Genomic DNA, 13,218 nt, shown 5'->3' with positions numbered 1-13,218 from the left:
GTTTAATGTGAGGCGGGCTTATCAGCTGCTAGAGAAACAGCTTGTCAGCATGTCAGTCGGTGGGAGTGAGGGAGTCGGCCACCTCTGCCCTGGAGAATTTAAACAAGTCTGAGAGCATGCCAGCTGATGAGGATAATGTATCTGCTTCAAAGAACAGCGACTAATGTGTTGTATGATGAAATTTGCTCGTTTGTTCTTTGTTACTGTGGTGGTAATGCGTGGCGAGAGAACACCTCCAGTGAATTCCATCATGAACTCACCACAGAAAAATGAGAGCATGATTGGTTGGGTGCTTCGAGATCGTTTGTTAATGCAAAAAAACAAGTCATAGCTCAGCGGCGCTATTGCAATTACCCAATTGAGGGACTAGAACTATGGTATTTGTCAAAGCAGTGGCTGTTTTTGTATGAAATATTATAAAACAATCCCAGAATAATGTAATAATATGACAATACCCTCTGTCATCTGTGTCGACATCGTGTTTGTTTGGACTGTGGCAATGACAACAAATTAAGTCTTCCCTTATGCAGTGCTAATTCTTTAGTTCACCTCTCTGTGTTACCCCAGGCCCGCGTGTGTGCTCGGAGAGCGAGTTTCGCTGCGACAATCTGCTCTGCATTCCCGACCGCTGGGTCTGTGACCATGACAACGACTGTGAGGACAACTCAGATGAAAGGGACTGTGGTGAGTGGAGGCTCTTTGTTTTGGTGCTGGCTCTGCTTATTAATGTGTGATGGAATACAGCACCAAGGAAAGAAGCAGTAAAACATCACCTTTTTGAGGCACAAGATACACAGAAAGGACCACCGAAATAAATTGACATCTTCTGTTTCCAGTTTCCTCTGGTCAGATTGTGAATTCAAGTCACTTTTCAATGTTTATTTACAGTGCCTTGCGAAAGTATTCGGCCCCCTTGAACTTTGCGACCTTTTGCCACATTTCAGGCTTCAAACATAAAGATATAAAACTGTATTTTTTGGTGAAGAATCAACAACAAGTGGGACACAATCATGAAGTGGAACGACATTTCTTGGATATTTCAAACTTTTTTAACAAATCAAAAACTGAAAGATTGGGCGTGCAAAATTATTCAGCCCCCTTAAGTTAATACTTTGTAGCGCCACCTTTTGCTGCGATTACAGCTGTAAGTCGCTTGGGGTATGTCTCTATCAGTTTTGCACATCGAGAGACTGAAATTTTTTCCCATTCCTCCTTGCAAAACAGCTCGAGCTCAGTGAGGTTGGATGGAGAGCATTTGTGAACAGCAGTTTTCAGTTCTTTCCACAGATTCTCGATTGGATTCAGGTCAGGACTTTGTCTTGGCCATTCTAACACCTGGATATGTTTATTTTTGAACCATTCCATTGTAGATTTTGCTTTATGTTTTGGATCATTGTCTTGTTGGAAGACAAATCTCTGTCCCAGTCTCAGGTCTTTTGCAGACTCCATCAGGTTTTCTTCCAGAATGGTCCTGTATTTGGCTCCGTCCATCTTCCCATCAATTTTAACCATCTTCCCTGTCCCTGCTGAAGAAAAGCACGCCCAAACCATGATGCTGCCACCACCATGTTTGACAGTGGGGATGGTGTGGTCAGGGTGATGAGCTGTGTTGCTTTTACGCCAAACATAACGTTTTGCATTGTGGCCAAAAAGTTCAATTTTGGTTTCATCTGACCAGAGCACCTTCTTCCACTTCTTCCATAAATAAAGGTAAAATAAAATTAAAATAAATAAATGTTTGGTGTGTCTCCCAGGTGGCTTGTGGCAAACTTTAAACTACACTTTTTATGGATATCTTTAAGAAATGGCTTTCTTCTTGCCACTCTTCCATAAAGGCCAGATTTGTGCAATATACGACTGATTGTTGTCCTATGGACAGAGTCTCCCACCTCAGCTGTAGATCTCTGCAGTTCATCCAGAGTGATCATGGGCCTCTTGGCTGCATCTCTGATCAGTCTTCTCCTTGTATGAGCTGAAAGTTTAGAGGGACGGCCAGGTTTTGGTAGATTTGCAGTGGTCTGATACTCCTTCCATTTCAATATTATCGCTTGCACAGTGCTCCTTGGGATGTTTAAAGCTTGGGAAATCTTTTCGTATCCAAATCCGGCTTTAAACTTCTTCACAACAGTATCTCGGACCTGCCTGGTGTGTTCCTTGTTCTTCATGACGCTCTCTGCGCTTTTAACGGACCTCTGAGACTATCACAGTGCAGGTGCATTTATACGGAGACTTGATTACACACAGGTGGATTGTATTTATCATCATTAGTCATTTAGGTCAACATTGGATCATTCAGAGATGCTCACTGAACTTCTGGAGAGAGTTTGCTGCACTGAAAGTAAAGGGGCTGAATAATTTTGCACGCCCAATTTTTCAGTTTTTGATTTGTTAAAAAAGTTTGAAATATCCAAGAAATGTCGTTCCACTTCATGATTGTGTCCCACTTGTTGTTGATTCTTCACCAAAAAATACAGTTTTATATCTTTATCTTTGAAGCCTGAAATGTGGCAAAAGGTCGCAAAGTTCAAGGGGTCCGAATACTTTCGCAAGGCACTGTACAGTAGTCGTGAACACAAGATCCGAATCTGAGATACCTCAGCACTTGGCATGACTGAAAATAAGTGAAGTGTATGGAGTGATATTAGTGCCAACAGAAATAGAATTTGAATTCACAAATTGAATTTGAATTGAAATGGTATCATCATGCTTAGTCCCCTCCTGTACTCCATGTCCACCCACGACTGCGTGGCCAAGCACGACTCCAACTCCATCATTAAGTTAGCTGATGACACAACAGTGGTAGGCCTGATCACCGACAACGATGAGACAGCCTATAGGGAGGAGGTCAGAGACCTCAGTGGCAGTGTGGTGCCAGGACAACAACCTCTCCCTCAATGTGAGCAAGACAAAGGAGATGATCGTGGACTACAGGAAAAACGGGCCAAACAGGCCCCCATTAACATCGACTGGGCTGTAGTTGAGCGGGTCGAGAGTTTCATTTTCCTTGTCGTCCACATCACCAACAAACTATCATGGTCCAAACACACCAACACAGTTGTGAAGAGGGCACAACAACAGCTTTTCCCCCTTAGGAGGCTGAAAAGATTTTTACACTGCTGATACTCGCTGTTTATTATCTATGCATAGTCACTTTACCCCTACCATCATGTACAAATGACCTCTTCTAACTTGTACCCCTGCACACTGACTCGGTACCGGTACCCCTGTTATGTCATTTTATTGTTACTTTTTATTACATTTCTTACTTTAGTTTATTTAGGAAATATTTTCTTAACTCTATTTCTTGAACTGCATTATTGGTTAAGGTCATGTAAAGTAAGCATTTCGCGGTAAGGTCAGTGTAGTCCAAATACTTGTTGGATTTGGCGCATGTGACAAATAACATTTTATTTGATTAATGCCTACAGTATGAATGATGAGTTGTGTGCTGGCACGGCTGTGTTGCAGAGCTGCGGACCTGTCACCCGGGCTACTTCCAGTGTGGCAGTGGCCACTGCATCGTCGACCGGTTCAAATGTGACGGCAACGCCGACTGCCTGGACTTCACTGACGAGACATCATGTCGTAAGTGTTATGTGTCATCGTGGATTTGTCAATGGGCTGACATCAAGTACAACACTCCCAGTGAGCAAAACTTGTTGAAAAGACGTCATTTCAACGGCAAAACCGGTTAACATTACATATTTTCAACTAATTTTACTCACTGGTCTCCTTTCTCCTCAGAGGTCCAGAACTATTATGTTACTACAGCACCCTCTACAGTTATTTATTTAATTTATTTGTCAAACATTTTTATTGAACTTTTATTTAACTAGACAAGTCAGTTAAGAACAAATTCTTACTTACTATAACGGCCTACACCGTCCAAACCACTCAGGAGCCCCCAATCTTAAGTTTAAAAATTACAAACATGAATTTGATTTGTAATGGTCCATTTCTTTCATTTGCAGCAACCCGTTATCCCAATAGCACGTATTGCCCACCGTTCCTGTTTGAGTGTAGGAACCATGTGTGTGTGCAGCCCTACTGGAAATGTGACGGAGACAACGACTGTGGAGACCACTCAGATGAGGAGCTCCATCTCTGCTGTAAGGCCAATGTCCCTTCCATGCCTACACTGTTCCTTCAATAGTTACATTGTTGAATGAATCCTTTTTCTTTAACAATGAGACATTTTACCTTGAGATTGAGCCTGGCCATGACCTAGGGCCGTATTTATCAAGCATCTCAGAGTAGGAGTGCTGATTTGGGATTAGGTCCTCCTTGTCCTTAATAGTCTGATTTATTATGATCTAAAAGGGAAAGCTGATCCTAGATCACTTTTGAGACGCTTGATAAACACGGGCCCTGGTCTTGTCTCCCTAGTGGACATCCCGTGTGACCCGCCGTTCCGTTTCCGCTGTGACAACAACCGGTGCATCTACAGCCATGAGCTCTGCAACTCGGTGGACGACTGTGGGGACGGCACTGACGAAAAAGAGGAGCACTGTAAGTACAATCGCAAGTTACAATACTGTCATATATTGCCCCATCTCCATGGGAGTTTGGAGTACATATAGCCCATCATTGTATGAACATTATGTAGGTAACATCCCAAATGGCACCCCTTTTCCCTTTATTGTGCACTACATTGGACCAGGAGCCATAGGGTACTGGTCAAAAGTAGTGCACTTTATAGGGAATAGGGTGCCATTTGGGACGAATTTGTCATGTTAGCAAAGGTTATTGTCAATCCGATTGTCCATGTCTTTCATTCTCTGAAATGGTTGACATGATGTGTTGTGTTTGTCACAGGCCAGACCCCGACACATGGGCCCTGTTCAGCAGATCAGTTCAAATGCAGTAATGGCCAGTGCATCCCTCTGCAGTATGCCTGTGACGACTATGACGACTGTGGAGACCATTCTGACGAGCTGGGCTGCAGTGAGTAACCCACCCAACTCAGTTTCCACAGTCTTCCCTCTCCATCTCAATCATCATAAACCGTCATCTTATGCTAAGCTACATGGCTGTTTGTATAATACTGAAGTGATAGTAACTGTCAACCCTCATAATGTGACATGTACATGTGCTCTCCCCAGATGTTGGCAGTGGGCGCTACTGCAGTGAGAACATCTGTGAGCACAATTGCACAGACCTGACAGGCGGAGGCTTCCTCTGCTCCTGCAGGCCTGGATACAAACCCAGCCAGACAGACAGGAACACCTGTGAAGGTACAGGAAGCATTAGTACAAGCTGAATGCGGAAACACCACTCTGTACCAATGTCACACTCTTTTAAAACCTCTTATGATTTCCTCTGCTTGTGCTATTATTAACCTTTGGCTTTCTCTGTGTTTTTCCTGTTGTGTTTTGTGAACAGACGTCAACGAGTGTGAGGTCTACGGGACGTGTCCACAGGACTGTCAGAACTCCAAGGGAAGCTACGAGTGTTTCTGTGCCCAGGGCTTCCGCTCAGTCAGCGAGCAGCACGGCATTGAGTGTGCTGCTGAGGGTAAGAGCTTAGCTGGACAAGTCGTTCTGCCTGCGTTCCAAATAGCACACTATTCACCTTGTAGTGCAGCTACGCTCTGGTCAAAAGTAATGTACTGTATAGGGAAGAGGGTGCCATTTGGAATGCGACCTCTGCCTCCTATCTGTTAGTGCTCTGGAGTAGAATGCCTGAATGTTAAAAGGATACTTTAGGATTTTGACAATACTAGCAGATACCCATAGACTTCCAGTCATTCGCTTGCGAAACTACCTCTAACTTACTTCATACTGGACACAGAGACATAAAAATGGTATCCATGAGTTCATCTGACTCTGGGGAAGTAGACAAAGGGCCTCATTGCCACAATTACGAAGTATCTCTTTAAGGATGGGACCTTATTTCACCATTCTCCATTCCAGGAAACTCACCAGTGCTGCTTCTGCCTGACAACGTGAGAATTCGCCGCTTCAACTTGTCATCGGAGCAGTATTCAGACTACGTGGACAACGCCGAGCACATCCAGGCTCTGGACTACCAGTGGGATCCAGAGGGCATCGGACTCAGTAAGACCTTCTCCTCAACTAGTTAACTAGTCAGTGCCATTTGGCTCATGTGAAGAGCACTCTGAGAGTGATACAGTGACTGGGGAGGTTTTCAGCAGAAACATAATTTTTACTCCACTTCACGAGGAACCAAACAGAAGCAAAGTGGCCAAAACGGGGAGGGACTACCTGAACTTATCCAATAAGAGACACACTTTTGTTTTTCCGTTGCACACCATTTTGCAATGATGTACACCTCTGAATATGACTCTATTGTGCTCTCAGGTATTGTGTACTGGACGGTCCTGGGCCGAGGCTCTCAATTTGGCTCTATCAAGCGAGCCTACATGACCACATTCAATGACAACGGCAATAACCCAGTGAAGGAGTTGGATCTGAACCTGAGATATGTTGCCAACCCTGATGGTATCGCTGTGGACTGGATTGGAGGGTACAACTCCTTCATTATTGCTTACTATTTTTGCTTTTAAGAATACATTTTGGCATTCAATCTAACAGCTTATCTTGGTTTCACAGTCACATTTACTGGACTGACGCAGGGACCAACCGAATTGAAGTGGCAAAGTTAGATGGGCGCTACAGGAAGTGGTTGATCCATAATGACCTGGACCAGCCAGCTGCTATTGTTTTGAATCCAGCACTTGGGTACGGAAGTGATCAACTACAGTGGCATAGGGGGCTTCTTTGTTTGTTCCGAAGAAGAGAGTGTGTGTGTGTGTGTGTGTGTGTGTGTGTGTGTGTGTGTGTGTGTGTGTGTGTGTGTGTGTGTGTGTGTGTGTGTGTGTGTGTGTGTGTGTGTGTGTGTGTGTGTGTGTGTGTGTGTGTGTGTGTGTGTGTGTGTGTGTGTGTTCATTTCATAATAAGCTAATATAGTGTATCCTCTCAGATATAACAGCATTGTGGAGTGATCAACATTTGTTAACAAACACTCTGTTAAGCATATGTGACTGTGCATTTCCCAGAACCATGTACTGGACAGACTGGGGCAGGAGACCCAGGATTGAGTCTGCCTGGATGGACGGGCAACACAGGCAAGTTCTGTTGGATGAGGATCTGGGCTGGCCCACTGGACTGACTCTGGACTACCTGAATGGAGACAGGATCTACTGGTGTGACTCCAAGGAGAACATCATAGAGTCCATGAAGCCGGACGGCACCGAGAGGAAGACCATCATGTCAGGAGGTCAGAACCCACTGAGACCTTTCTTAGGTTGTGTCTCAAATTGGACCCTATTCCTTATATAGTGCACTACTTTTGACCAAGGCCCCTAGTAGTGCATTATGTAGGGAATAGATCGCCATTTGGCATGCAGCCATAGATGCTGCTAACATGCTGCTGATATATTCTTTATAATAACTACTTTATTAACTCCCTTAATAGTTAATGATTGAATCAGACCACACATCTATTGAAATTGTGGCTAATTAAGCATGGCCATTTTCTGCTTCAGATATTGGTAATCCCTACAGCCTGGATGTCTTTGAGGGCCATGTGTACTGGACAACCAAGGAGCGGGGTGAAGTCTGGAAGGCTGATAAGTTTGGGAAGGAGGACAAAGTGAAGGTGCTGACCATCAACCCCTGGCTGACTCAAGTCCGCATCTACCAGGAGCACAGATACAACCGCTCAGGTTAGAGTTTGTCAAGTCTAAAACAAACACGCTGTAGTTTTCTCCTGTCTGGTGAGTATACGGTAGTTACAGTAGTTACAGGTCTCCTCTTCCCTCTCAGTGCCCAACCCCTGTAAGGATGTGTGCAGTCACCTGTGCCTGATCCGGCCTGGAGGCTACACCTGCACCTGCCCCCAAGGCTCATCCCTGGTGGGCTTCAACTCCAACGAATGTAATGCAGGTATGGTCTATAAAGGAAATCCCATCACATGTGAATGCAGCCTCGCTGCACCATGCACCATCGATCATTGAAATCATACTCTATACGTGCATGGCTGCTCAGACGTTGTTGTGTGACATTGTGGTGACGTTGTGGTGGCTTTCACTCCTGCAGCCATTGAGGCTCCAGTCTTAATGCCCCTTGCATGCAGATGCATGAACGGAGGGACCTGCTACACTGACGAAGGGGCCCTGCCCAAGTGCAAGTGAGTTCAGCAGCTGGTCTCAGGAAGTAGATTCGTTGTCATATTATTATAACATGGAACAACACAGCCACAAGCCATATGAGTGTTTCGTTCCACCCCATGAAGAAATTTGATTTTTGGCTTTTCTTTTGCAGGTGTCAGTATGGCTATGCAGGGACTTACTGTGAGATGGGAAAGTCCAGGGGTGCCCCTGCAGGAGAAGGTACAGTAAAAAGTGAGACAAGAAGAGGAACGTCTATATATAGATTTCACCCCAGAAATGTCAGTCCAATGTGCCAGTCTTCATACAACATTTCTGATTCGTGGTTCATGATGAAGCAGTTACACAACATTGACTGAGCCAACTAACATTCTTTTTCGTCATACTGTTGTCTCACAAGTCATTATAATTGGACCATGAGATTTGTTTTGACTCAGCAAAAACTAAAGCTGTTTTTCTTTCCAGTAAAAGATTACTAAGTTCACTAGCTAATAAAAAGCCCAACACCATAATCTTTTAACTTCAATTTGCAGTATGTCAGCAAAGTAATAGGTCTTTACCAGCAATAAGTGACAAATTGTTTTAGTTTTGGACTACTGATACATGTTTTACAAACGATTAGTATAAATATTCTGGAATAAACTTGTTGCTTGCTGACATCTTTGTCTTCAGCAGTTGCTGCACTGTTAATAGTGATAATCATCATCATCATCGGAGTGTTGGCTGTTGGGGTTTTCCTCAACTACAAACGAACTGGCTCCTTAATGCCGTCCATGCCCAATCTACCCAGGTAGGTTGTCAGCTCACCTGCTCTCAAACATCTGTGCTTGCCTCTGTCGTAACGTTTCAAACGAGAGCCTCACATTGTTGTGACATTTTCTTTACTGTCTTTCTTTTCAAGCCTTAGCAGTCTGGTGAAAACGGGTGACACGGGCAATGGGGTGACGTTTCGCTCGGGTGACAATGTCACAATGGATCTGGGACCTCCACCCCTCGGGGTGTCATTCAATGACAGGGCCATGCAGTTGGTAAGCACTGGATTGTGTCGGTTTAGCACTTAGTGGTGTCACTGCACCTTCAGACAGCACCATCAGCATTTGAATCCTTTGTTAGGCCTGTGAGACCCCGGTTGACTTTAGCCCTTTGGACCCCTGATATTGTACATTATTAACAAGACTAAGAGTCAACACATTCCCAGCCAGGGTTGGCTTGCTCTGTAGTTAATAAAGTAAAGCACAAATTGCAGGGCATTGACTTCATAGTTAGAGCTTGAAATACATGTAGGTGATAGATAGCAATGCTGTTCGAATCACCTTTGATGGACATGATGAATAACAGTACGTCTCGTTCAGGATGGGAACTGCGCAGTGGAAGCAGGGAGGCCGCCAATCACGTTTGAGAACCATCTGTATGCCCCTGGAGCAGCTGGATCGTCTGGTGATCCTGCTGTCATCCACGCCACACAGGTGCGCAAGACAACACTGTTGCATGAACATTCCTAGGGCAGGTGGGATTGACATCATTGTTAAACCAATACTAGTTGTTCTGCACTGTTTTACTCCAAACAGGTGACAGTTACTGTTAGCGGCGAGCAGATCGAGAAGAACCATACAGAGCAGATTGTGAGCACTGTGGACAGTTCAACAGCCAGAGCCAAGCCTGTTCAGGTGACTCTCCCTTCCTGTACTTGTATCATTAGGCAAAGGATAGGGATTATATTGGAACTTACAGCAATGGTGTCCTATTTTTACAGGAGTCAATGTGGAGTGCCTTCAGAAGGAAATTGAAGCCAAGCTTAACTTTTGAAAACCCTATCTACTCAGAGGTAAGTCCAATACTGACTCCCAATGAGCATTTGGGAGGTGACTGTCTCTATGCTTCATATCTCTCAGGACCTGTTCCTTTTTGAGACATGGCTATTCTACAGTGGAGAATGTACTCCTAACTGTTTGAGGTTAGCTTCTGATTGCTCCTCAGAGGTGAACAGATGTTGGGTTTGTGTTGACCTGTTTTCTGCTTAGTCATCCCCTTATTGTTTTTTCAGATGCAGAATGAAAAAGCAGTAGGAAGCAATGAGGACAGTTCCTCCACTGACCCCTCTCCCTTTGCCCCAACCGCCAAACGCCTGAAGAGGGATCGTCCCAGCACCTACTCGCCAACTGAGGACACTTTCCAAGACACAGCGAACCTCGTCAAAGAGGACAACGATGTATGACCCCCTTTCTCACAGATTGGAATCAGAGACACACTCTCCTTTGCACAGAATCCCTTTTTATACGTAGCCTGTCTACAAAACTAAGATTGATTTGTGAAAAGAAATTAGACAAACATTTCTTTAGCATACAGAAAAGAGGTCTGTTCACGACTATGCCTTCTGATATTTCTTATGCCAATTCTTGTTTCATGATTCTTTTTTTTATTGTGATATACTGTATGTATATCTTTGCACTGAAACTGCTGATAGAGATGTTATAAATATGTTGTACATTTGTAAATTTGAACAGTACGATTTTTGTTGATAATCTATTTCCAACAGCCAAGAGGATATTATCTTATCCATAATGCTTCATAAACAAAACAAAGAACAGGCGGAGTGCATTGTGAATTAGGACAATGTTTTTAAAGGATAATTCATTATTTTTGCCACTGGTCAAAACTGAATGTGTATGCATTTCATCTTGCATGTTTATATACCTCATTTCAGGGCTTATAAAAAACAAACAAAGCTAAACAAATACAAACGGATCCAATTCCTGTGCTATTACCATAGCTTTCCTAAATCTAGGGATGCTGTCAAAAGAAAACTATGAAAATTCCAAATATTTCTAAGGATAGTATGCTAAGCATACTTACATGGTAATTAAGATCAAAATGATAAACAATGTTCCTTGACTTTTTTTTGTTGCATATTTAAATGAAAATGATCATATTTTAGTTTTTTTTTTAAATTGTATGAATAACGATGTCCTCTTTCAAATTCATTTGGAACAATACTTGAATATGCCCATGATTTTAATGTGTGAAGATGTATAATTTTGGACACATCCAGTGACTCTCTGGAGCTGGTAAAGTCCAATAGCAAAATATCCATATCTGGAGATACAGAATTTGGTCAGGTCATTAAACAAAGAATCTGACTGTCATTTTCTAAACATGGGCTATAAAACCTGTGTTCTTGGGTTGATTGTTTTGTATTTTGACAAAGAACAAATAAAAACTGTATCACTGATCATTCTGAATACTGTATGCTCAGATGGTTTTCTATATAGCAAAGTGAGAGACAAAATGTATGCTGCTGAGACGTAAAATGAATACATTTTTTGTTTTGTAACACAATCTTAACGTTCTGTTTTTCTTACCTTGAAATATATTGTGATTAACCAAAAGTCTGTTTGAGACAATTAACTAACTCAAATGCATAAAAACCTCTAACACACACACAAAGTGTATTTTGTAGGCACCACAGGAAGATTTAATATCAATATTCATGAATTATTCCCTATTTGCACTACATACACCATTGATCATCTATGTAGTATCAACATCCCTGAAATGCAGTTAATGCATGTAATTCAATCTAAAACATATCATAGATGTACTTGATAAAGGGAAAAAGTCCACTGGCTTGTGTTTGCCACACCCACTTGGTTTGCATGGATCTTTCTGTCGCCTTTGGGGACAGGAAGTAGAACAGCGACGGCGAAGTCTGCTATGAATGCAGGGAGGTAGGACAGGGGGACCCAGTTGAGCTTGGCATCCCCAAAAGGTGAGTAGCGTGTCTGTGGGTGGCGAGCTGTAAGGGCATGCAACTGGTCACTTTGGAGATGTCTGAACAGGAGACAAAGGGAGAAATCATGAGCTTTTACATCTGTCATATACTGTAGACTACGGGAAATGGATGACAGACAGACATGTACGTTTGTAATGACATGACTAAACTATTTGAAAAACATACAGTATACAGTATCTACTCATATTCGTCAAAGACGTTGGGTCTATATGAGTTCTTGACCTCTTCAGGAAGACAATTCCACAGTCTCTGGTGGTCTGCTTCCATAAGGTCCAGCCCCACTTTGACACCAGAATTCTGCGAATCCCGCCTGAACATAAAAGCAGGCAGCTTAGTTGTTATGTAGCTAATACATGCTTACATCTATGAATAACTCTGTGGTGAGAATCTCCACTAAGTGTACAAAACATTAAGAACACCTGCTCTTTCCATGACATAGACTGACCAGGTGAATCCAGGTGAAAGCTAGGATCCCTTATTGATGTCACCTGTTAAATCCACTTCAACCAGTGTAGATGAAGGGGAGGAGACAGGTTAAAGATGTTTAAGCCTTGAGACAACTCCATATTAGGAAGGTATTCCTAATGTTTGGTATACTCAGTGTATATCTCTAACTCGCACTGCACAGTTACAGTTACATAATAAAATGCTCAGGAATCAATCAGTAGTTTACAGAGTTTAATGTAATGTAAAACAATGTCACAGTACCCAAGGCTGTCAGAGAAGGCCTCCACACCATACTTGGATAGACAGTAGTCTCCTCCATTGAGGGAAAGCCTCCCCCGGGGATACTGGCAACATTGACCACGCTTCCTTGAGCCTCCTTTAAGAGTGGGAGGAACTTCAGGGTCACTTCAATCAGACCTATTAAATTCACATCCAGAACCTTCCTGAAGTCCTCCAGCTGCATCTATTCAGTTGGGGCCTATAGGTGAGGTCCTCCCAGCGTTGTTGATCAGTCCCCAGAAACCTGACTCAGAGAGGTAGAGAGAAATATGTGGGGGAAAGGTACACTGCCAGGGTTGATTTATTTCCATGACAGAATTAAAAAGCAATGTTGGACTGACCAAGATATTTTCAAATACATGATACTTAAAAGTTTCAAATCAATACATTTTGATTTGAAATCTTTTGGACATCAGAGCAACCTTGAGGGAATACTATTTGAGTCAGGAAATGATGTTCATATGATAGGTAAGACATACAAAACCTTGCAGAGAGCCTATCCAGCTGACAATCCCTTCGAAAACTATTTTAACTATTGTAACCCGATGGGTTACACAAAATTGCTCTGGTC

General features: G+C 43.1%; 2 protein-coding genes across 4 annotated transcripts in view; one reads left to right on the top strand and one right to left on the bottom strand.

Moving 5' to 3' along the window:
* LOC112236324 (low-density lipoprotein receptor-related protein 2) overlaps positions 1-11,467 on the top strand; it is a 60,114-nt gene extending 48,647 nt beyond the window's left edge. For 2 of the 3 annotated variants that reach the window (XM_024404903.2, XM_042316768.1), the window contains 21 exons: positions 568-684; positions 3,469-3,585; positions 3,972-4,109; positions 4,387-4,509; positions 4,816-4,944; positions 5,103-5,234; positions 5,383-5,514; positions 5,913-6,056; positions 6,321-6,486; positions 6,573-6,701; positions 7,019-7,239; positions 7,508-7,687; positions 7,788-7,907; positions 8,061-8,151; positions 8,286-8,353; positions 8,804-8,921; positions 9,033-9,159; positions 9,484-9,597; positions 9,700-9,798; positions 9,885-9,956; positions 10,176-11,467. In XM_024404903.2, coding sequence (XP_024260671.1) covers positions 568-684; positions 3,469-3,585; positions 3,972-4,109; positions 4,387-4,509; positions 4,816-4,944; positions 5,103-5,234; positions 5,383-5,514; positions 5,913-6,056; positions 6,321-6,486; positions 6,573-6,701; positions 7,019-7,239; positions 7,508-7,687; positions 7,788-7,907; positions 8,061-8,151; positions 8,286-8,353; positions 8,804-8,921; positions 9,033-9,159; positions 9,484-9,597; positions 9,700-9,798; positions 9,885-9,956; positions 10,176-10,346 — 2,708 coding nt within the window. In that variant the 3' untranslated portion in view covers positions 10,347-11,467. The remainder of the gene's footprint in view (positions 1-567; positions 685-3,468; positions 3,586-3,971; positions 4,110-4,386; positions 4,510-4,815; positions 4,945-5,102; positions 5,235-5,382; positions 5,515-5,912; positions 6,057-6,320; positions 6,487-6,572; positions 6,702-7,018; positions 7,240-7,507; positions 7,688-7,787; positions 7,908-8,060; positions 8,152-8,285; positions 8,354-8,803; positions 8,922-9,032; positions 9,160-9,483; positions 9,598-9,699; positions 9,799-9,884; positions 9,957-10,175) is intronic. The other variant, XM_042316772.1, reaches the window with a different exon arrangement.
* A 251-nt stretch (positions 11,468-11,718) lies between these two features.
* Positions 11,719-13,218, bottom strand: LOC121845430 (retinol dehydrogenase 5-like). Its single transcript, XM_042316780.1, has 3 exons — positions 12,630-13,218; positions 12,144-12,231; positions 11,719-11,959 (listed from the first exon to the last, which is right to left on the bottom strand). Exons 1-3 carry the CDS (start codon positions 12,829-12,831, stop codon positions 11,719-11,721), a joined length of 531 nt encoding a protein of 176 aa, XP_042172714.1. The 5' UTR covers positions 12,832-13,218.

This window comes from Oncorhynchus tshawytscha, linkage group LG03, assembly GCF_018296145.1.
Source record: "Oncorhynchus tshawytscha isolate Ot180627B linkage group LG03, Otsh_v2.0, whole genome shotgun sequence".
NCBI classification, from domain to species: Eukaryota; Metazoa; Chordata; class Actinopteri; order Salmoniformes; family Salmonidae; genus Oncorhynchus; species Oncorhynchus tshawytscha.
This window is presented reverse-complemented; position numbering and strand designations above follow the sequence as displayed.